Source organism: Crotalus tigris, unplaced genomic scaffold (genome assembly GCF_016545835.1).
Source record: "Crotalus tigris isolate CLP2741 ecotype Arizona unplaced genomic scaffold, ASM1654583v1 scf7180000019608.391392, whole genome shotgun sequence".
Taxonomy (NCBI): Eukaryota; Metazoa; Chordata; class Lepidosauria; order Squamata; family Viperidae; genus Crotalus; species Crotalus tigris.
This window is the reverse complement of record NW_024097621.1, coordinates 151,627-176,339: the sequence shown is the minus strand read 5'-3', so window position 1 is coordinate 176,339 and position 24,713 is coordinate 151,627. Positions and strand designations below refer to the sequence as shown.

The 24,713-nt window shown below is 37.3% G+C and overlaps 1 protein-coding gene across 4 annotated transcripts; it reads left to right on the top strand.

The window, feature by feature from the left end:
* The first annotated feature begins 1,973 nt into the window (after positions 1 to 1,973).
* MLF1 (myeloid leukemia factor 1) lies at positions 1,974 to 23,075 on the top strand. 4 transcript variants are annotated; one of them, XM_039363880.1, is made up of 10 exons: positions 1,974 to 2,157; positions 7,650 to 7,800; positions 14,012 to 14,056; positions 14,184 to 14,228; positions 14,907 to 14,951; positions 18,303 to 18,389; positions 19,368 to 19,496; positions 20,393 to 20,552; positions 20,798 to 20,930; positions 21,529 to 23,075. In XM_039363880.1, exons 1-10 carry the CDS (start codon positions 2,114 to 2,116, stop codon positions 21,638 to 21,640), a joined length of 951 nt encoding a protein of 316 aa, XP_039219814.1. In that variant the 5' UTR covers positions 1,974 to 2,113; the 3' UTR covers positions 21,641 to 23,075. The 4 variants fall into 4 exon arrangements, with proteins under 4 accessions (XP_039219814.1, XP_039219815.1, XP_039219816.1 ...); XM_039363881.1 differs by lacking the exon at positions 14,184 to 14,228; XM_039363882.1 differs by lacking the exons at positions 14,184 to 14,228; positions 14,907 to 14,951 and having other exon boundaries at positions 1,975 to 2,157.
* The last annotated feature ends 1,638 nt before the right edge of the window (positions 23,076 to 24,713 follow it).

The window sequence follows — 24,713 nt, the reverse complement described above, 5'->3', positions numbered from 1 at the left end:
ATTGTCAAAATTTAACGTATCAGTTATCAAACAAATTTAAAATGGACATTGAAACAACTTTCACCAGTATAATTATTAAAACTCAGGATTAAAAACAACAACAAAAAGCAGAGTTGTTTTTTCTTCTGTTGAGTCATGTTGACAAGTTCAAGTTTTCTTGGCAATGTTTTTGTTATCAATATTATATGTTACATATTTTTGTTTTTATTATTGGTTTTAAACATACAAAAATTGCTTTAAGTACTGTAATTGGAGAGGGAACGGCCATAGAGAAGTGCTTTGAATGAAAATACAAATGATCTAGATTTTTAGGTGGGATCCTCCTGAAACAACTACAAAATCAAACATCATGCTGCCAAAACATGTATTCCAGTCATGAATTTGTCTAGATTTTTTTACATTTTTACTCCAGGATGTCAGCACTATAATTGTTATAGCAGCACAGTCAATCTGTAATTTGACAATTGGAGCTCACCTCAAAGCATCTAGGTCTCAGATGCTTGTTTTTGCACCATACAAGGCTCCAGATCATTTTGCACTATCCAGATCATTGTTTTTATATTCACTGCAATTTCCTAATTTAATCGTAGTCTTAAATAGAGTCCATCAAATATCAAATCAAATCAAAATGTTCCCTTATTTTCACAGAGGGACATGAGTACCTCAATGACCTCCGTCTTATTGAGCATTTGCCATTTGCCATTTAAAACTTCCAGTCAAATACCAACAGCGCACGCACATGCTCAAACAAATAATGCCAAAAAGTTATAACTCTGTCCATTCTTCTCTTATGTTTCATCTGCTTCTATGGACAGCCATCTATGGAGACTGGACAGCCATTTGTCTGAAATGGTATAGGGTTTCCTGCCTGAGCAGGGGGTTGGACTAGATGACCTCCAAGACTCCTTCCAACTTTATTATTATTGTTGTTGTTGTTGTTGTTGTTATTGCTGTGCACAGTCAGCCAGATGTTCAGACTGGATTTGGCATTTTGTCTACCTGTCGAGTCCTTACCAAGGACCTGGGATAGGCAGATGTGGATGTTTGATGGTATTACAGATATCATCGCAGGATGGAAGCAGTTCCTAGTAAGGCCGCCTTTTGCAATTGACTAATGGCGAATTTGTCAATGCCAATGGTGTTCAAGTGGTGCTCAAGTTGTTTTGGGATTGCACCCAAGGCACCTATTACTATTGGTACTACCCTTGCTTGCTTTTGCCTCAGTTTTTCTATTTCTATTTGTAGGTCTTTGTATTTTGTTATCTTCTTTCTTTCTCATCTGTTCTGCTGTCTCCAGGTGCTGCCACATCCACTATCCAGACATTTTTGTCTTTCTTATTGACAAAATTGTTAAGTCCAGGGTGTTGTTATTGTTGTTGTTGTTATTATAATTATATTTCTTGCCCAACTGTTTTGGATTTTTAATCAAATTTAGCCTATTTAATAAAAATTAAAAGCTTATAAAATTAAGTATTAGAAACAGTAAGATAGTTTGCAGTATAATGTATCCAGACAGAATAGACTAATTGCTTTTAAGAAGTCTGCTCTGAGCATGACTAATACCCATTCAGATCACTGCATGGTGGAATAAAAAATCAAATCAAATCAAAACGTTCCCTTATTTTCACAGAGGGACACGAGCGCCTCAATGACTTCCGTTTCATTGCGCATTTGCGGCTGATGATTTTCTAGCTGCAGTTGTTTCGGTGTCTTTCTTTAGAGATTGTACAACATGACTTTTTGGGGGGTGGGAAAGGATAAAAATAAGAATAACAAAGGGGGACGAGTATCAGAAGCAACACAGGCCTGGAACAGCTGCCCGCGCACAAGCCCACCTCCCCTTCCCCAAAAGCTCATCCAAGCCAGAGTTATTGCCTTGGAGCCAGTCGCCATGGCAGCAGCAGCTCTGTTCTATTATCGTCCGTCGCCATACTGCGTGCTCACCGGAGCCAATGGGAAAGGGGAGGCGGGGATTCCAAGGAGGAGGGGGCGGGGCGAGACCGGGCAGGAGGTTCGTTTCTAGAGCCCGTCGTCTGGCGGCCCCAACGGAAAGATCAGGCGTTCGAGCGGCGCTGAAGGCGGAAGGAGGGCAGGCGTCTCCGGAGCAGAAATCATGTTCGGGCTCTCCAGGGTCTTCGAAGACGACCCCTTCTTTCGGTGAGCAGGCGCGGCCTGGGTTGAGCTGCGGCGGAGGCGGCGGCGGTGGGGCTTAGCTGGGAAGGCGGGTCGCGAACCTGAGCGGCGGATAATTTCTCCGAATGAAGCCGTTCGGGTTTCAGCGGATGCGGGGGAGCCGTAGTGATCTGGGTAGACAAAGAGGCTGGGCCCCCCTCCTGGCCTTTTGAGAGTCAGACGCATCGACCTATGTATCCGTATATCTGGGATGCGGCGTTCGGAGGATGGGCTTGCAGGGCGGCCGTGGAGGAGGAGGAGGAGGAGGAGGAGGGACCGCCTTGCTCAATGCGCCAGCGAAAATGCAGCCACTTTGCCCCTGATACCTCAAGTTAATACTCGTGTGCCTGCATGATCATGCTAGCAGGATCTGAATAGAATAGAGTAGAGCTGGAAAGGACCTTGGAGATCTTCTAGTGACCAACCCCTTGCACAAGCAGGGGACCCTATACCATTTCAGACAGGTGACTGTCCAGTCTCTTCTTAAAAACCTCCAGTGTTGAAGCACTACAACTGCTGAAGGCAAGCCGTTCCTCTGGTTAAACTGTCTTCACTGTTAGGAAGTTTCTCCTTAATTCCAGGTTGCTTTTCTCCTTGATTAGTTTTCATCCATTGTTTCTTGTCCTGCCTTCTGGTGCTTTGGAAAATTAATTGACCCCCCTCATCTTTGGGGCAGTCCCTCAAAATACTGGAATATTGCTATCATGTCACCCCCCAGTCTCTTTAAGTGAAGGTGCAACCCTCCTGGCCTTTCCTTCACTTGCTGACTTTTTGGGCTTCAGAGTGCATGCCTATTTATTTGTGCATGCACTTGCAGATAAAGGTATACTAGCAAAAGCCAGACGTTTCCCTTGATCTATAGGCCTACTCCCAAAATGGAGAGGATTAGAATTCAAAGTGGTTTTTGTTCTGTTTCCCACCATCAGAACTGATGAAACTTCTTGGATGAGAATCGAAACATTTTCTTCTTCTTCCTCAAGGAAAAAACAATGCAGTTTCTTTTGAAAAAGCACCTTTGAGACAACTATGACCTGGATGACTGAAAATCTCCACAGAGATTTTGGTTCAGTTTTGGAGGATGCTGGAATTTACATAGGCTGAAATGGGTATTTGAAGCCTCTATGTTTAAGATAGACATTTTGGGTTTTAAAATCCAACTGCTGACCCTCCAAGGCAAGCAAAACTCTGGGCCAAATTCCTCAGGATCCCACGAGGTTGCAAATTGAATGATGGTAGGCCAAGTGCAAAGCATACTTTTTGCACCTTTGGTGAAGTCAGAAAGGCTTTTAGGCAGTGAAGAGTCTATTAACTTTTTAGATGCCTCCTTACGTCTGTTTTGAAGTAAGCATGTCTGAGGTACATAGTGCTTATTTACATATTATTGTGTGTAGAATGTAATTTGGTTTGCTATTCTGCAACCTTCCCAGCTTATGAAACTGCCAGTGACCTTCTTATATGGAATGAGAGAAAGCTGCTCTTGCTGCAGCATGTTGCAGTTCCGTTGCAGATGCTTTACTCTCACATTTAGGTTTCCAGCTTATATTTTGGTGAGCAATGTTCTGAAACACTGCCAAAATAAAAGGTGTTCACTGTAGGTATTTTGAAGATGAAAATGGCATTTTTATAGACAATGGCTTACATTTACTTCCAAGATTTTAGTTTCATTCATATTAAAGCTGTTTTGGAAATATTGATAGACAAATACCGATACAAACATTTATTTTAAAAAAGCCCCTTGTGGCTTAGATTTTGATTAATACATTCTGAAAATTCAAAGATAAAACTGAATTCTCATATGTTGTGCAAAAAAGAGGCAAGGTTTTTGTTATATCTTAAAATAACTGCTTTTGATAAAATATTTCATTATTTTTGCTGCTTTTTCATATATGTTGGATGATCTGTTTTTAGCCCAGACTTTAAATTTATACCCTGTAACAATAATCACTGACTCCTAATAGAGAGTTAGCCATTGTGAGTGTTTCTGAAGTTCTGCATTGTTATATTCTGCTAAATGCTTACTATATACAGACCTACTGTAAGTCTGAATCCCGTTAGAAAATTTAATGAGACTTTGTTTAGTATCGGGGTATAAAAGTAATATTTTAATATTAAATTGCATTTAAATCTGTTCAAAACTAGATTCCAATAATTTGTGTTCATGAAAGCTTTTTGCTTTCACAACAAATCGTAACATCAATGAAAATCCATTGCTGTATTTCTGAGTACAGGTTACTAATTATTTACAAATATTCTTAATTGGGATATTTATAAACAGTCCTGAGGACGTCTACTATACTTGGAATTGTATGGTGATAAAACTTTTTATCTGTATGACCTGTTTTAGCCAAAGATAATTTTCAGATGCCATTTTTGATTTAGCTGGGTACTCAGTCAGAAAATAGTTTCTAGTTATTTGAGAAACTGCCTGTCCACTGTAGTTTCCTGCAGTTGTCCTGCTCTGAGTCCCATTGATCAGTGTCATTTGTGGAACTCAAAAATTGGGCCTTCTCTGTCCTAATACCTACTCTTTGGAACAACATTCCCCTGACATTCTTATGACTCCCCCCCCCAACCTTGATTTTTATTTATTTATTTATTTATGAGACTTATATACTGCTTTAAGTGCAAGCACTCTCTAAGCGGTGTACACCAGTAAGCAATGTATATATATATTTACATTGCCCCCAACAATCTGGGTCCTCATTTTACCTACCTCGGAAGGATGGAAGGCTGAGTCAACCTTGAGCCGGTGAGATTTGAACCGCTGACCTGCTGAACACAGTCAGCTAAAGTGGCCTGCAGTACTGCACTCTAACTGCTGCGCCACCTCGGATCTTTTTCAATATACCTTCAAGACCAGCTATTCCCCCAGATCTTGGATTAGAGTAGATGCTGACTTTAAGTGCTGGTTTTGTTTTGTTTGACTAGTATCTCCAGAGTCTGTCTTTTCTTTTTTTTAAGATTTTGTACCATTGTATTTTTACTGTTCTTTTGTAAGCTGCCAAAAGTTATGATGAATTGAGTTGTTGTGTATATCAGAGAAATAATACATACATGCATACACACACACAGTTTTGTGGATTAACTTAACATCTATACCAAAATCAGACTTGAATATTAATCTGGCTCATTTCTAACTTTTCTTTAGAAGCAGTATTGTTTGGCTACTAATTTTGCAGTACGGTAATTTCTCTGCTTAGGGTACAATTGTACATTACTTACAGATTATATGTAAGCTACAATTATATAGTAGTTATACAACTTTTGAAACCAGAGAGCAATTTTATTCGGTGTCAGCAGCTGTTTTGATGGCTCTGACAGGATGTTAAGACGTTATGTCAGTTTTGTTGCCAACTTCTAATGTAATAAAATCAGTGGCATTAATCCAGAGACTTGCATGCCCAGACAGGCTGTTTCCTTGGCATTTAGTTTTCCTTTGAAACAAAATTTTGTTTAGCCAACATGTGGAAGTCAGAAAGTAACTTGACTCTTTAAAAAGATTAGTAGGCTGAAAATGAGCCAAAGCACAGGTGATACCACATTAAAGAAATGTAGGTCGTTGGGTTAATCCGTAGTGCTGATCAAATCCCTTTGTCCAGTGATATTGAAAAGGAGGGTGATTTCCTGTAATTCTTGCTGTTCTCCATGCACCTTAAAGATCTGCTCAGAAAGTTGGAGAATCCACTGAACTCAGTTCCAAGAGGCCATGGAAAACGTATAAAGGAGAAGAAAGGGAAATTCCACTGGACAAATGGATGCCTTCATACACAATATTGAATTAAGCCTATTGTTGTGGATTCATTGCGAATAAAGAGCACAACACTGAGGAGGAGGAGGAGAACCATTTTATTGAAACTATCATTGCGCACCTCATTTAAAAGAGATAGGAACCCCAAACAATGGAGAAGCAAAGGTTTTCATAATAGTTTGAGGTTTGAAATCCTAGGAATTTAATTTGCTAGCCAGTTTGGGCAAACTAGTCAGGTCCTTGTCAGTTTACTTGGGGAGTTCAATTGTTAGATAAAATGACCTTTCAAAAGAGCAGCATCATTCCTTATAGAAGGAGGTGGAATCTGATTGGGGATAAAACATTGGGGTTTCTTTATGTTGCAATTCCCTTGTATGGGCTGATGAGGAGGCTTCTATTCTTTGGTTCAGGGAGCTTTATCTGGGGGCAGGAAGGTTCAATTTGGATCTGACAGGATTAGGCAGCAATAAACTGAGTTTGACCCTGATCACATCTAAAGAACAAGAGGAAAGGGGTACAACCTCCATTTTGTTTGTTAGATTTATTTTCTCTACCACACTAAGTAGCCCTTCTGGATTGTGTCCCCAAAGTTCTAAACCTCTAATTATACTACATCTGGTTTTCTTGTAGTATAATTATAATCCCATTCTTGTCCTTATTTACTTTGAGTTTAAAAATGCATAGCAAGCACTTCCTAGAGCATTTTGGGAAAAATAAAAGCATGGAGTGGAGAAGCAAAGCATGTGTTTATGTTCTTGTAAATGAATTTGCTTGAAATTTGGTTAAAAGTAATCAAGATTTAGATATTGTTATAATAGGTAGTAGTGGGTATATACTTTTTTAAAACAAAATGTAGTAGGGTTTGCATGACGTTAATCATAAAGACTGTCAGTTTTCTTGCTTAGAAAGTGTTTAAAATATAAACTAAATACTAATTCTCATTTTTGGGAAGTATTCTGTAGATCATGCAAATTGATGTTACTTCACTATGGGAGTAACTTCTAAAATGGTAAACTAATGTAAAAGCTTCCTTTGCCTCACAAGGAGAGAACTGGAATTGACAGTCCAGCAATACTGTCTAGGATAAAATTGGTTTTATAAATGTCTCCTTGATTACACAGCTGTTCCTGGGAAACTTTACTAGATCTCAGACTGTTTTCTGGTCCTGCCAACTTTTTTCCTGAATAGTGTAGACAGGTGCAGAAGCAATTTCCCTTTTGCAAAAGGCTGCCATGTGAAACTATTTTTGTATAGTTCACTATTGGGACGGTATGTTGTACCAAACTAATGTTCTAATAAATCTTTTATAGAAAACATTATAATATAAAATTAACATAAAATAACATATTGGAATACATTGATGTAACTTGTATGGTATTAGTATATTGCAAGGAAAATATACTCAGGTATACCTTTCATTCTATTGACCTTGACAATAAGTCAAATCTTCTGTTTTTGGGATTGAATGAACCTACTACAGTGGATATTCAGATCATGCACTCTCCCTGTTTTACTGATTTGCTTGTTTTAAATGTTCTATCTTTTAATCTTTCTTGGGTATCATAATGTAAAATGCATCAGTTAACTTTGAAAAACAATGCGATCAGTGAAAACTGTGTAAATTCTCTGTAAGTAGTGGCTTTTGTTATATGTTGTATTTGAGAACTTCGCCTGTTCTCTAATGCAGAGATAGATATTCTCTCCTCTAGCAATCCTATTTTATTTTCAGGGATTCATTTACTGCCCATAATGAACATCTACGACATGCATTTTCTGAACCTTTTGGGCGAGATCCCTTTCTTTCAATTGAAGATAGACAAGGAGGTCTGCATCACAGAGGACATCCCAATTCTCAGATGGCTTTGAGAGACAATGACAAGGTATGTCTTCTTTCAGATAATGTCAATTTCAACTTTACTACTCCTGTAGAGGGAAAAAATATGTTTTGATGGAGAATATGGAGATTACAAAACTCTTACATTATTTTTAGTTCTGAAGGACTACATTTATTTAAACAATTCTAATGCTGAATCATTTTCTTTTCTCATGAAGTGAGATAACTGAATCTTTGGATTTATGTTCTAGTTTAATACTACAGGAGTTGAAGGAGAGTGCCAAATTCTGTAATCTATGCACTGGAAACTGATATAGTTTACAGCAGCAGAAACTGTCACTTGTAAGTCAGAAGGGTAACTGCCAGATTTTTTTTTATTCTTAGATTTGTACTTAGGGACATCCTTTGAAATAGAAATACCCCATTAGCTAGAGTTACTCATTTTTTTCTAGATATAGAAAGATCACTATGCCTTTTGCCTTTTGCTGTCTTGTTCTAATTATGAGATTGTGTACCTGTAAGAAAAGTAAATAAAATATATGTGATGCTTCTCCAACTTTGTTTCTTTATATAATGTTAAATATCTGTTTAATTCCAGAAAATACTGTAATACTATAAAGTGATATATAAATGAATATAAATGTCTGGCTCTTGGTTGTCATTAAATGACAATAAGAAAAATCCAAATGTCTTTGCTGGCATACACATAGATAATATTATTACACATGTATCAGTCTGGGGAATGAATGAAACAGAAATTATTTAGTAGTAAAGTTCACCTTTTCTGTGGAACTGTTAGAGCAGACATGTCAAACTTGTGACAACATGTGATGTTGCGCAACGTATCGGGACTGTTTTGCCATTGCTGGCAATGGGGTGGGCGCGGCTTCCATGTGAGGCGTCCGGCCCATGGGCCAACAGATTGACACCCCTGTGTTAGAGCATTTTAATCTCACTAAGACAATACAATAATATCCATATTGAATTGCTCTTAGTACAGCTCTTGACTGTAACTCAGTTGCTAGGAGCACAGAGTTGCTTCTATGAGTTATTTCTGATTAATCCTATCTGCTGACAGATTGACTTTGATCAGTTTAGCAGAGAGGCAACTTCTTCCTGAAACCATGTGCTCCTCTTCAAAGGTCTATTTCAGAGGGATGCTCCAACCTCTGGAGGAGATTTGAGGAATGGAGAAAAGTGCAAAGAAGCAAGAGGAGTGTGTTGTGTCAAAGCCCAAGATGTGTATGAGTATTAACGTTACCAAATTGGATTTTGCTCAGTATCCAGAAAGAAAAATCTCACAGATCTTTAATTGAAATAGAATATTGTTGGTACATGTTATCATTGTAACATTTCTTTACCTGCCTTTTCAGTTGGAAATGACACACACTTACTTTATATGTTTTCAAAAGTCAATTCAGTTTCCTCTATAATTAAACTTAATTTTGGTAAGGCTTTAAAAAAGTATACATCAATTATCATTACATCAGCTCAAAACATGTTACAAAAGTCTTGATATAAATATTATGTTAGTTTAAGATTTGGGGAATTGGCAAAATAGGCCAAACTGTCACCAGCATGGAAACAGGCAGTTTTGGACAGTCTTGCCTAAACTGTAACATGCATGTTTGTCTGGACTGAGACCCAAAACATACATTTTCTGGGCCCAGGTATTCCAAGGTGGGAAGAATAGGAAAAAAAGGAAAGTCATTGATGGAGGAAATATGTATGGCTAAAGGAAGCTAAGGAATAGAAGAAAGATACAGGAAGATTGGGAGATGTGCAGGGACACAACAATGTGGAGAAAGTGACCCTGCTCAGAATGTTCCAGCCAAACTTCCTAGCTACAATATCATAGATCATAGAGCTAGCATAAGAAAAGCATTATTTTATGCATATCCCTATAGATTCTAGGGAAATGATTCGTGGAGTATTTATCTTACTACTTTTAAAATGCATGTCATTTGTTTTAAGTATCTTGGCATTTTAACTGCTATACATATAAATTAATGCTCCTAAACAATTGCATGTGGGCTTAGTTTTGTGATATTTTGTGTTACGATAAGGGCACTGAAGAGCATCTCAACCTTTCATAAAATTATTACAGAACGCAAACATGAATGTGGCTATATTAAGAATGCTATTCTTTCTCAGGAACTAAGGGAGGAGATACAATAACCAAGTGTGTTTGAAGTATATAGTTATTCAGAAGTTGAATGATAGATAGGATTATGCAGCCATTATGCACCCAAAGGATTATCTGTTATAGGAAGTAGAATTCCTCCTAGGCTCTAAATCTACTATTGCTTTGTGTTTGCACAGTCTTTGTATTACTGCATTCATTTCACTAGAAAATTACAGTGTTCTAGGTTGCTATACAATTAATTCTTTGTTTTCCTCCATTTTTGAACAAAGGAAGACTGTGCTGTTCCCAAGGATTATGGTGCTTTTGTGGATTTATTTGGTTTGCTACATTTCTTGTCCTTAAATCAGCTCAACATTTTCAGACCCCTTCACCACTGCCATCACACTGAGTTCCATACCCGGTGTGGTGGCGGTGGCTCCCAGCCCGGTGCAGATGCTGATCCATGTGCCAATCAGTGCCAGGCTCAGAGCCACACCGGCACCGCAGTGATGGTGGGAGGTGTGAAAATGGGAAACCCCCAGCATTGCCGCCTGACGCGCTCTGCTCTGCCCACCCGCTTGCTCACCCACCCACTTGGCTTTCTCCTTGGCCGCCTGTGGTGAGTTGTCCCTGAAGTGAGTTGTCCATGTGGATTTGTCCTGTGGCAACTTGGCTGCTATGAGTTGGCAGAGGCAACTTGGCAGTAGCAGTAGTTGGCTGCGGTGAGTTGTCCTAGACAATGGAAAAATCCTTTCCCCATATTTGTTGTAGTAATATCTTCATTGGCCTTCATCGCAATAGTGTTTAAAATACTATTTCATTAAGAAATTGGATATTAATATTCTCCCAAAAATATACATTGGAGTTGGCAATTTAATTGCCTTCAGACATTTTGGAATTCAGATTCCATATGTTCTTTTAGCTATCATTAGAGTTGCTGGAAACTGCTTATGCTTTGACAGCAGATCATTGCCACTGTTTAGTTCCTAGCCCAAGAATCTTCAAACATGGCCCTTTTATGACTTGTGGACTTCAACACCCCGAATTCTTCAGCCAGTCCTGTCCTAGCCCATGTATTAATAGAAAACTAAGATACCCCAACATTTTATAGGTACCTACTCTGGAGTTATGCCTATGCCTCAGTACATGCGCCATGTAAATTCTCCAGTTTGATTGTGTATAAGGAAAAATTTTCAATTGTATGACTTAAATTCGTATTTGCTTCAAATTTTAATTGTAGAAGCTAGTTGTGCTGAATAAAATGAGATTTTTTGTATATGGGATGAGGAGACTATAACATGAAAGTACATAGACTTAAGAAGTGTAGGCTTTGTAAGGGAAGAGGAGGAGATAAATGAGTCACGAGATAGAAAGAATAAGCTATACATGAATAGAATTGTTGAGTGATTCTACTTGTGAACAGGGATCTTGTTAGTGCATTGTATAAAGTACTGTGAATGTGCTGAATACATGTAGAATGACTAGTACAAACATGATTTTCATGTGATGCTTTAGTATAACTATCTCCTTCACCCATGCTTCTGGGCATTCTGGTGTACTGCTAATTTATTTTTTGAAGGATTTGTAGCCTGTTTCAGTTGTACAACTCTAAGTGGCATATACATTCTCCTTACATAATATATGTTGCTTCAAACTGAAGATTGGCTGAGCTATCTCTATCCAATTTTCCACAACTCCTTCTAACTTCTTCTGAAGCCTCAGACTCTCCAGTCATTTAGCATAACTGACAGTTTTGCCATCCAGACATAGTTAAGTCTGTTTTTCTGTGTTCTGAAAGTACAGTACCTCCATTCAGTAGTATTTATAGCCTCATCTATTTATATGTGTTCTGGCAAGTAACTTATTCATGGTGACTTTATAAGCCAAAGTATTCTGTATATTGTGACAGATTTACTCAGTATGCCTTTTCAATGACCTTTAAATCTGCTGACATTGCTAGGATTCTATGACTATTTTAGTATTTTGCATAATCTTTGATCTTACAACATAATTTGTTTGCATGCAGACTATTTCCCTTACTTTAATTGTTATGATCTGCAGTTTTTCTCAGCTCACTATAATTTATTAATTAAAATTTATGTCTTGAAGAGGAACAAGTATGTTGATATATTCAAAGTTCCTTTTTGAACTGCTAATCTCCACTGAATCTACATAGAATTGAATATTTGGAAATATGAGTGATGTATAACGTGCTTAACTTGATACTTCAAAGGTAGTTAAAAGTTTTTTTAAGATAGGTTTAGATGCTTAAAATATAATCATTCATTAAGCATGTCTATTTCAGTTTCAGATTAGATGTGGCAGAAGCTGCAATGTTTGTTCATACCAGGTGAAAGTGGAGTGCAAGTTGTAATTATAGTTTGAAAAGAAACACATTGAGGAGAGGGGATAACTTTCCCTTCCTTCTCATCTGGGACATAACAGACTGCCTTCATGAATGCCTCAGGAGTTGTTCTGTCCCAGAGTGACAGAATTCAGATGAAAACAAAAATGAAACTTGGTCCCTGGATTATAAAAAGGCTGGAAATTTATCTATTATTTGTTTGTTTGTTCAATTTCTATGGTCACCCAACTCTGGGTGGTTTACAATTCATACAGTTAAAAGTATTTAAAATATTTTAACTCCATAAAAAATAGTAAAACCAATAAAAACACTAAAATATCCAAATTAAATATACATAGGAGCAGGATACTTGGTGAGTTAGCAATATAGCCAATAAACTGGGCCCGTGACACATTTCAGCATCCAAGCCCAGGAACGTAGCCAGGTTTTTAGGGCCTTACAAAAGGCTAACGGGGTTGGACCCATCTGGATCTTTGAAGGGAGAATGTTCCATAGAGCAAGGGCTACTGCAGAAAAACCTCAGCTTCTGGTCTCCACCAGTCAACATTCTTTGGCTGACAGGATATCCAGCATATCCATTCTGCTCAACCTGGTTGGATGGGTAGAGATTCCTGAAAAAAAGTGATCCCTCAGGTACCCTGGACACAAGTCAAATTGGGCTTTAAAAGCACCTTGAATTGCACCAAGAAACACATCAGTACCAGTGTATCTGGCACAATTTATTACTCATGCAGTTGCATTCTACACCAGTTGGAGTTTCTGAATGGTCTTCGGGATAGCACTAGGTAAAGCATGTTACTGTAGTTTAACTTGGAGATTACAAGGGCATGAGTTACTGTGAACAGGGTCTTCCAGTCCAGGTATGGGCACAACTGGTGCATCATCCAAAGGTGTGCAAAAGCCCTCCTAGCCACATCTGCCACCTGTCTTCAAGCAGGAGCCACAAGTCCAGGAGGACCCCCAGATTATGCACCGGGTCTGTCTGGGATAGCTCAACCCCATCCAGAACCAGAGATGGAAGAACCTTGTCTGGGGGGAGTGTGTCCAAATACCCACAGCCACTCTTATCTTGCTAGGGTTGGATTGGAGCCCATTTCATCCCATCCAATCCCCAATAGCCTCCATACACTGGAATAGGGTGTCCATGGCATCACTCAATGGGGTAGAGCTATAAAGCTGGGTGTTATCTGCATAGATGATATCTCACCCCAAACCAATGAATAACCTCACCAAGCAGCCTTATGTAAATGTTGAATAGAATGAGAGAAAGATCAGAGCACTGAGGCACCCCACAAGTAGGGACCACAGGCTAGATCTCTTTCATTCTGTCAGCACTGAGTAGAACTGGTCCTGGAGAGCCAGCACAAATATCGCCTGCCCCCAATTCCTAGAGATGGCCCAGAAAGCATTTGATCAATGGTATCAAATGCTACTGAAAGGTCAAGAAGAACCATCCCACCATCTCAGTCCCAAACCCTGATCTGAACCCCAACTGAAACAGGTCTAGATAATCCGCCTCATCCAGGGTTCTCTGAAGTTACCATGTAACCATATGCCATAAAACGGTAATGGATTCATAATTTTTCTATCCCAGTTGTTAAATTGTTCCCTATTTATTTAAAGAAGTTGCATGGATGATCGATTTGCCCTTGCGTTTTTCATGTTTAAGATTGATTTGGAGAGTTTCTTGATTTTAATCTACGAAATGTGTATCCTTCACCAACAGTAATATTGCAGCAATTTACATAAGTTGATTTTTTTTTACAGGCGATGAGCTGTTCCCTTATGCCTTTTAACAGTTTTGGTGGCATGGTTAGTATACAAATACAACACAAATTTAATCTGAGCATGCCTTTTTTCCTTTTAATTTTCTAAACCATAACTATTTCTAAACCATACTAGTGCAACAATTTTAAATGAAATGGTGCTTCTTTTTCAGGGATCAAGTTTTCCATTTATACCTTTTGGCACTTTTGGTGGCATGGTCAGTATACTAATGACAAAGATTACTAAGATTTGGTGATATGTGCATTAGCATTCTTGTTATTTTTCATTTTAGGGTTTTTTTTTGGCTTTTTATCCAGAAATAAGCCTTAAATTTATCTTGTTTTTTCATTACATATATTTTCTTCTCTTTGCTGAATGACTACTTTAAAAAAATGCTATATGTATCAAAAATAGGATATGTACAGTTCCAGTTGGGCTATTCTTCTCTCTTTTCCTAAGGGAACTTAAGAAAACTTCATGGAGTGCATTGGGATAATGAAGTAGTGAACAAGTTTAAATTTAGTTTATACTAAAATATATCTGTAGGTGGAAATTTATGAATATTTGAAGTGAATAGGTGATTTTTTTAAAAAAATGTGGACAGGAATGTTAAGGTTTCAGTAAAAAAAAAAATACAGTGCAAGATGATACAAATGGGGACTGTGCAAGATTCTTATCCAGCTTAATAATATAAAAGTTTTGGATTTTTTAAAAATACAGTGAAGATGTTGAAGGAAAAAATAGGAAGTAAAATTGGTGATAGAAAATATGCAGGCTTCTTACTTTGCTAATAGTAGCAGATTTCAAGAAAGTTGAGTTCAGATGCACTCCCAGTCATATTTTAAGGACGTAATATTAATGCTGCAATTTATACGATCTACAATTTCTTTTTTAGGCCATGAGTTTTCCGCTTATGCCTTTTGACTGTTTTGGTGGCATGGTTAGTATATTGCACACACATATTCATTTTTTTTGGTGATGTGGATTTATCTGTTTCACTTGCTCCAAAACTAAGCATCTTGCATTTTGCTTTATAAGTGCATTTTAGCATACTTGTTTCATTTTGTGAAACTGTTTTTGTGTGTTTTTTTTTCCTTTTGGGGAAATCATTGTTAAAATACCTATTAAGTATAATTGGAGATTAATCATGCTATAATTTCCAAAGGCAACTCTTTTATTGTCTTTTATTTTCCTTTTATATATAATAAAGCTATGATAGGAATAAAAACTCAATTTCCAATTACTTTCTTTGTATTTATATTATATAGTGAGATTATATATATTATTAATATATTCATAATATAGTTATTTGTGTCATTCAGCCATACCTTCCTAAATTATTTCAACAAATGTAAAACAAATAATATATACTGAGCAGGTAGCAATTAAAGCTGGGGTCAGTTATACTGAGGTCTGGGCTCTTTGGACATATTTTGGCTCTTTTGTAACAAAACAATTCAAGCAAGCATATTTGCTGCAGGGAAAATATGCTCTTATTTGTCCTTTTTGAATCAAAGTAAGCCGCAACTTTTTCTGTTCAAGACCATTATAAGGAATGTGTGAAAGATGCTGTATACCAGTGTTTCCCAAACTTGACAATTTTAAGGCATGTGGACTTCAACTCCCAGAATTCCACAGCCAGCGTTGCTGGCTGTGGAATTCTGGGAGTTGAAGTCCTCATGCCTTAAAATTGTCAAGTTTGGGAAACACTGCTGTATACCATGATGGTGTTTGAAGTATATTAACTGATGAGAAAGATCTTTGTGCCTCTTTCTTTTGGATCTGTTCAGTGGCTTTTAGCATGGAGTCCAATAGGACTTATATTGTTCGAAAAAAAGCAGTGAAAATCTGCAAAGTTCTCCTGCATTTCCTATTACAATACTCGAATTGCTGTGACTATTTCTGGCATATACATTACTGTAGTTTCTTTCTTTAAATACTTTGATCTTTTTTCAGTGAAAAACAGCATATTGGCCTGTTTTTTCTCCATTGAAAAATATCAAAATATTAATTTCTTCTTCCATAATCTACTATATGCAGTGTATATTAGCCTATACTTTTTAATAGAGACTGGGGGAAATCTAACTAAATATGGCCAGGAGATCTTTTGAATATAGTCTTTTGCTTCCATCTTTAATTCTTAATTCTTTTTCCAGTAAAAACATTTCGCTTCAGTTTCTGTCATGTTTTTACTTGGGTGTACCATTCATATAGAAATTATTATATGGCCTTAATATAGTATCCTGTGCGGCTTGCTAATTGGGAATACAAGAAATATAGCACTTAACCACAACTAACATTATGAAAGAATTAATGCTTTGTTCATTAATTGGATTTTCCCTCTACCTATACTAAAGTTTCTCAAATTCCAGAGCAGGTTTAGAAGAAGGGCTAATATGTTGTATCAGCAAAACCATTCTGCTGTCAGCAAGACATTATTAGACGTAATTCCATCAGTGGATTCCTAAATATTGCTTAAGTTTCATAATTGTGGATGATAATTTAAAAGATAGAGACTTTATTAACTAATGAAAGTTGGGAAGTCAGTTATAAATCAAAATTACTGTTTTTTATATTTTTACTTTGTAACATTTCTTCCAAGGTACTAGAATAATTCGGCCAACCTGTATTATGAATGGGAGACATCACTTTTGTTCTAATCAAACTTTTAAAAAGGGCACAAATCCTGGTTTTTAAATTTCAACCCTTTGTTACCTTCTCTTACTTCCTCTCATCCAATGTTGAGAACTTCCAGATTCTTTGACACTCTAGCACTGGAGAAAATATAGAAAGAGAGAGAGTGAGAGGAAGAGAGAAAGATTGAGAGTGTGCATGCCAGATATTTCAGTGAGTTGGATGTTCTTTGGTTTCATACAGTTTTCTCCATTCTTGCTTTCTTGCTTGTTTCATTTTGTATGTGGCCATACATTTTACATGCTAATATTTTCAGTGAGTTTATTGGGATTCCTATAACATTTTGCCTGCTTCTGTAGCATTCCCTGTGGTCTGTAAAGGTGTTAATGCTTTGGCTGGAATGTTAGTAATAAGTGATAGCGGGGTAAACAGAAGTCATGGTTACTGTATTTCCATTTTAGACGATGGAACCAAGACAACCGTGTATCAAACAAGTGTTATGCTCTTTCATTAGTCTGTATTTTCTTTCCAGTATAATTGTATTTCTAAATTGCATACTGGTTATGGATTGATTAATCAGCTCACAAATTGACCCAGATGTAGTTATCCACACAAAAAGGAACATTTGTTCCGCATATGGTTAATTATAGCCTAGTGAATATTTCATTTTGTGTTCTTTAGCTTGATAGTAACAAGCATAATCAGCAGTAATAAGACAGAAACAAGGCTTTGCCACTGTATTCTAAATTTTCCTTTTGGTAAGACAGATTATAGTGCTATTTCAATTCACCTAATGGTATAAACTTGTTTTTTCATATGTTTGTGAAATATTTATTTATTATTTATTTATTTACGAGACTTATATACCGCTTTAAGTGCAAGCACTCTTTAAGCGGTGTACACCAGTAAGCAATGTATATATATATTTACATTGCCCCCAACAATCATTTTACCTACCCCGGAAGGATGGAAGGCTGAGTCAACCTTGAGCCGGTGAGATTTGAACTGCTGACCTGCTGAACACAATCAGCTAAAGTGGCCTGCAGTACTGCACTCTAACTGCTACGCCACCTCGGCTCATTAATAACAATTAATAGTTATTGTTGTGATAAATTGTTACTTCACTGAAAGCTTAATAGCTGGGAAATGAGTTAAGAATCTATGAAATTGTATTTTGATTAAATTTTACTGAGTTAATAAGGAAAGCCTTTTTGATACCTGTATAGATATGCATTTGTATGCCTGATCCAACAATCTTCTCTAGGAACATATTTGACTAAGGGCCAAACTAGATGTGATGTTGGCTGTCCCACAGTTTGGAATTTCACCTGACAAAACTTGGAAGTGACACTTAGAAGATGTGGCTTAATATATTCTGGCAATCTATTCTTACACATAACCTTGTATTAGCTTAGAGAACTTTCCAGTGGTTTGTCTTGTGTGACTACACTTTGAATTTAGAAGAGTATAATAACAAAAGAGAAGTGTTTTATATCTATTTTTTTACTGTTCCACATAATTGCTATATTTTTGCCCTATCTTTTGATGTAGTCTGCAAAAGTAAGCTCCTCTCCATGCGTACATGAATGAATTGTAATAAAAGTTCTGAGTTTTGAAGCATTTTATTGTTTCTATTTCTTCCTCTCTGTTGAAGCAGAACATGAATTTCAGAAATCCATTCTTTGCAATGGACAGAATGATGTCAAACATGAGAAATGGTATGATGGATTTGCAAAGAAATTTTGTAAGTTGTTAAGTTTTTATGTTAATTTTTTCATGAATATTGTTCATTAAAATAATAGGAAAAATAGATTTCCTTAGAATAGGGATCCCCAGCCCCCAGTGCTGGGCCTCAGCCCTTTCTAAACCAAGCTGTGGAAGGGGTAAGAGTGCATATACACACACAACCATTCCCCCCACTGTCGCCACTGCCTCCTCTACCGGTCCGCCAAGCCGGGAAGGTTGGGGAATGCTGCTTTAGAGAAAGAGGTTAGCAGTGCATTATTATCAATTGATAGTTTTTAATTTCAATCTGTGTGTTCTGTAATGAAGGAACTATAAAGCTTATCTATATTTCCCACTAGAGTCATTTTCATAATGCAATGTGGTGCTTTCTTCGGTTTCATCTCCCCCCCCCCTGTGCTGGCGTTAGATATAGTTAAATGATGCATATAAAATGAATAGAAATGCCTATCCTGCCATGAAGGTATGTCTTTAAATGCACCTAACTGATAGGTGCATATTTGTATTTTAGCTTTTAACTGTTTGCCAGAAAGCAAGAAATTAGTTCTGAAAAGCTTTCTTTCAGATTGTACTAGAGTAGAGTTTTACTTATTTCCAGCATGTGACAATTCCCAAATCAGCTCTTCTGTTAAATTAAACCTGTTGGCCAAGTGAGTGGATAAGTTGGCCTAATGGTTCAGAACATTTTGCAGGCCTGGAATATTAAGTCAGTTCTATAGATATGGTTGCATTTTCTAGGATTCATTTTTCATTGTCTAAGTGGAGCATTAATGAAGTCAAGTATTCCTCACATTTAGTTAAATGTGCATAGACACATCCATGTTGGCAGTTACAGAAAAATGGGTTGCCTTAGAATTCTTACAGGATTGTTTCCTCCAGTGTAATCTATAGCCTTGTGATAGAGGACTGCAAATATCCATTAAATTTTGGGTTCCCTTCTGTACTGAAACTGTAGTTTTTACTTGTTTCTAAATTTCAGGATAAAATGGCACTTGATCCAAATGCTCACTCATACAGTTCTTCCTCAGTGATGACCTATTCTAAGAAGGGTGATGAACCGCCAAAAGTTTTCCAAGCTTCAGCTCAGACACGGACTGCTCCAGGCGGGGTATGACAATATTTTGGGAATCCTCTCCTAACTAATAATAGCATTTATCTAATTTGGTATGTGCTTCTAACTCATAATAAATTTTATTATGCAGTAGCCACAAAATATTGAAAAATTAGTATAAGTGTTTGAAATTAAAACTTGACTTTAAAGTGATAGCATAATGTTTAAAAATTGCCTTCATTGCTTTGCTCATAGGTGTTGCCATCTAATTTGGCTAAGAAGCTTGAATTTGAACCTTAACGTCAAGTTCATGAAATGTAATACGCAAGCAAGATAAAATTGTTGAAAATAGCCCACGTAAATCTCTCCAGAACTCAGCTAGTACTTCTTTATCAAAAAGCTTCTAATAATATACTTAACGGGCATGCTGATAAGTAGTAGCTAAGATTGTCAAGATAGTTAGTGTTCCTTTCATGTGGCAAATCACAGAGCACTCTTATCTCTGTAGCTGAAAAGTTCTATCACTGGCTATATTTAGATGAGGTTATGATGGTTTTTGAACCATTCCCATGAAACAGAGTTGAAACCTTAAAATACCGGAATTTGTGCCTGGTTTCTTCTATATGTGAATCAACATGTATGCTATGGCCATAATGCAGAGACATGATTGTGCATGCAACTAAATTGTTTTATGTGTAGTTTTTGCTGCTGCAGCTGCTCTCTTCCACCTCCGCCCGCGAATATAATTGCCGCAGCATAGTGAGTGAAGTTTTACATATGTACTCATATTGTAGCCTTCTGTACTTGGCATGTTTATTCTGTGATTAATTTAGGCTTCATATACTATTCTCATGATTTATAAAAAGTTTACTTGAAAGGATAAATCCAGAAAGCTAAATAGGACATTTTCTTCTTATTAGCTTTTTTATTTGTTTGTTTTTGCTTTAATTTAGATTAAAGAAATCAGAAAAGCTGTTAGAGATTCTGAAAGCGGGTTGGAAAAAATGGCTGTTGGTCATCACATTCATGATCGTGCTCATGTAATTCAGAAAGCAAAGAACAACAAAACTGGTGATGAAGAATTGAATCAAGAATTCATTAATTTAGATGAAGGTAAATAGCTCTGTTAGGATCTATTTTCTTCTCTCTCTCTCTCTCTCTCTCTCTCTCTCTCTCTCTCGATCAACTGTCAATGCTGTATAGATGACGCATAGATCTACATATGTATAAAATGATATATTGTGCCTTTTGTAGATAATTACGTTTTTTATTAGTGCAAAACATCAAAATATACATACAAATATATACACACCTTCAGATGAAGATATTTATAATTTAATATTGCAATTGTTTGCCAGGAGAAGCTCATGGATTTGATGAACAATGGCAGAAGGAGATTCTGAAATTTAAGCCCTCTGGCGGAAGACACAATATAGATTCTCCAAAACATAGAAGTATTCATCATGTAAGCAAGGAGGATGCTCCAAGAAGGTATACAATATAATCTTTCCTGTTTTGCCTTACATTATTTTAAGAGAGAGAGAATCAGAATTTTTTAAGATGTCATATGTGCGTAAAGATTCTGTTACGTAATTGATACACTTATTTTTCAAGGATGCATTCAACTACTGTGAACCTTAAGCATCCTAATATAAAAATATTGGCACTAATTGTCAGTTAAAACCTACAAAAGAAAAATATCAAAACAGAAAATCTGTGGGAAAACAGTTTTGCCCAAGATTGGGATAAGAAGCATGTCCTCTAAACCCTGATAAATTACAGCCCTGGGTATTCCTAACTATTTAATTGCTAAGACTTTATTCTCCACTCCTTTATTGGTGCTGTCCTATTTGCCTGCATGTTTGTTTTCCCCAGATCTGAATGACTCCATCTTCATTAGACTACAGGTGACAAAATTGAGTTGGGATGGTGCACTTTAGTTTTGGAAGCCATAAAATCTGAAAAATAGTGTCCAAATACAACAATTGGATGGTTAAAGATTTTTCTCTGTATATTCTGTGCTTAGCTAATATTACATTGTATAAAATAAACATCAAGTATTCCCTTTTTGTTATCCTTGTTTTTTCAGGGAGAAGATGCATCCAAGAACAGCAGTAGAAGGACCAAGGAGATCTGTATCTTCTATTGAAAAACTAAATGTGAAGGGATCACATGTTCCTCTGAAACCCAGCAGAAAATAATTGTGTTGCTTATCATGTTAATATGGATGTCTTGGGAGAGGACACAATAATTCTGGATCAACAAATAAGACCAAGCTCTCTGTTCCTAGCATTAGTGATTCTTTTTTCTTTGACTACTGAATGTTTGTGTCAGTTTCAGCACCTTGGTAACACTTGGCTCTGAACAGTAATTGAAAAACACTGAGACTGAAAAGTACTTTATGGCTTTTTAAAAGAAAATGTGGAATGTTACAGCTCTTTTCATTAATACCAACTGCTCTAACTAATATGAGGACAAAGTTAGCACTACAAAGATAGTACCAGTTTTCAAGACCTTTAAATAAATGTACTGGTATGCTTTTGGCAAAAGGCCAATCTTTTGAAAGTCTAGGTTTCAGTTGAACCGCAAAGTCATTAGCCATTACAAAATGAAGATAATGTCAATTTTCGTATTATTCCTGAAATCTACCCAGAATTATTTTTCCCAATATACATGAACAGAATCAGTACTTAGTTACATTTTGGATAGACAACAAAACAAAACAAAAACATGAATCTGAACTAAAGCATTTCACTCTGCCATCTTTGCATAAAAAAATTAACCCAACTCATCACAAATTTATTCCAATTTGTAAAAAAAATACATTTATTCTGCTTTGATTGAAAATTTTGTTCTAAATTAATTCTACATTCTAATTATTATTTCGATAGAAAAAGTACTAATTTTCACAAACAGTGATTTATAATTGGAAAAGGGTTGTTTTAGGATTGGGTCAGGTCAATAGTAATGTAACGTTCACAGGGCAAACAAGAATTCAGCAGAGAAAGTGGTAACTGAAGCTCATTTCAGTTTCCATATTCCATACTGGAGCAAAAAGGTGCACAGCTGACATCAGATGATGAAGAATTTCTGAATTATCAATCCATTTTAAGACTGTTTTAGTAACACTCTCCTTTTTTAAAGATATTTTCCTCTTGTTCATAATTATTTTGTTTGTTTACTGATTAATTAGTTCATTTTCATGATTCTGAAGGGTAAGCTAGAGATGCAAGTGGCTGAGCACATGTATTTAGAGTTTTGCAGTAGAAAAAAAATCAAAAGTACAGATTTACTGAATGTAGTTGTCAACGTGATGATTCCCAGACCTCCCATTTTAAGCAATTCAAATTGATAAAGCATCTTTTAATACAAAGTCATATTAAAACCTGAATATTTTGATTAATTGATTATCAAGGCTTGTCATTTTAGATATTGCTGCTCTGTAGGGATAACTGGGAAACATTACAGTTTTGATATCTGAGCTTCTGTGTTAAAAGTTCTAATATTGTGATATCTTATTAAATATTTACTAAGTAAAATATATGTACCTCTGATCTTTCAAGGTATGTAACTTAGGTATGTATATGTATGCCATTCTTCATACTGAATAAATACTATGCTATATTAGATTGACAATTTTAACTTAAATCAATCTTTCAAATTTCATAAGAGTTCTTCATTAACACTTGGCACTTTTTTGATAATAAAGAGCCATTCGGCAAAATGTGTGTGTGTTGCAGAAGAAATGCTATAATGCAGTGCTGAAATTATAGTCCAGTGATGGCGAACCTTTTAGAGACCGAGTGCCCAAACTGCAACCCCAAACCCACTTATTTATTGCCAGGTGCCAGGTGGGTGTGGCCCATTGGGTGGTTGTGGCTATGGTGGTCATGGCAGATTGGGTGGGTGTGGCCAAGGTGGGCATGGTCATCTCAATGTTGCTTATGGGGAGGGACACTGTGGGGGGTGGGCAGGGATAGGGGAGATCCAAGGGGTCTCTGGCAGGTGGGGCAGGAGTTGGGAGGCTCATCCTGCGGGGTGAGGTGAGGTAGGGTGGGGGTGCCATTGCCATCGGGCAAGGCAAGGGCCAGGGTGGCTCCTGACTGACACCATCGGCCCCTGCACACAGGCTAGCGAGTGCATGGGGGCCGACGGTGTCCGTCAGCCACAGCCTGCCGGCCCCTCGATCGGCACACTCCGGGGCTCTGCAGCCCTCCGCCAGCAGTTCAAAGAAGCTACCTCTGAGCGGGATGGACGGCCGACAGCTGAGGAGGCGATGCAGTGGGAAAAGGAGAGCATGCGAGACCAGGAGAAACGGGATGGGAGGGAGGGAAACCAGCCGTGCCAGGATGCATCCGGCCAGGTGGGACCTCAGCGAGTTAGCAGGCGACTGGTTGAAGAGGGACAGTTGCCATCTCTGGGGCATGGTGCGTGTGCCCACAGAGAAGGCTCTGAGTGCTGCCTCTGGCACACGTGCCATAGGTTCGGCATCACTGTTATAGTCTATAACCTACTTTCTTCCATAAACTAGCATTTATAAGCTTGTTAACCCTTTCTAATCTCAAATATCTCTGGCCAGAGTACAAAATAAAAAGAACAAAATAGTAAATATATTAATAAATTATTTAAGGTTTTTTAGCTTTTCAGATGTAATAGCTGTTGCCATAAGCCATCTTTTCTATGATTGGGGAATATCCAATATTGCAGCACAGATTTATTCACTTTATTCACTGGCTTTAAGATTATGTGCAGGTAGTCCTCAAAAAGGTAGTCCTTAAAGACAGTTTGTTTAGTGATGATTTGAAGTAACAACAGCACTGAAAAAAGTGATTTATGACTGTTTTTCACACACCATTGCAGCATCCCCATGATCACATGATCAAAATTCAGACACTTGGCAACTGGTTCATATTTATGACAGATGCAGTGTCCTGGTTCATGTGATCACCTTTTACGACCTGACAAGCAAAGTCAGTAGGGAAGCCAGGTTCACTTAACAACCATGTTACTAACTTAATAACTGCAGTGATTCACTTCACAACTGTGGCAAGAAAGGTTGTAAAGTGGGGCAAAGCTCACTTAGCAAATGTTTCCCTTAGCAACAGAAATTTTGGGCACAATTGTGGTAGTTAAGTCAAGGACTACTTTATATCCTGTGGCCAAGCCAGGAATTACAAGAGACATACATAATGAGATTGCCTCTTATTTCATACTTCCCTGCTGTTATTATGGAACTCAGTAAGATTTAAGTATATTTGTAAGACAACAGATGTT

Bases quoted from the DNA above. Each gene is read 5' to 3' on its own strand.
- MLF1 (XM_039363880.1), top strand. From the start codon at position 2,114: ATGTTCGGGCTCTCCAGGGTCTTCGAAGACGACCCCTTCTTTCG. The intron at 7,801-14,011 runs GTATGTCTTCTT...TTTTTTTTACAG, and splicing joins CTTTGAGAGACAATGACAAG to GCGATGAGCTGTTCCCTTAT. The intron at 14,057-14,183 runs GTTAGTATACAA...CTTCTTTTTCAG, and splicing joins TTAACAGTTTTGGTGGCATG to GGATCAAGTTTTCCATTTAT.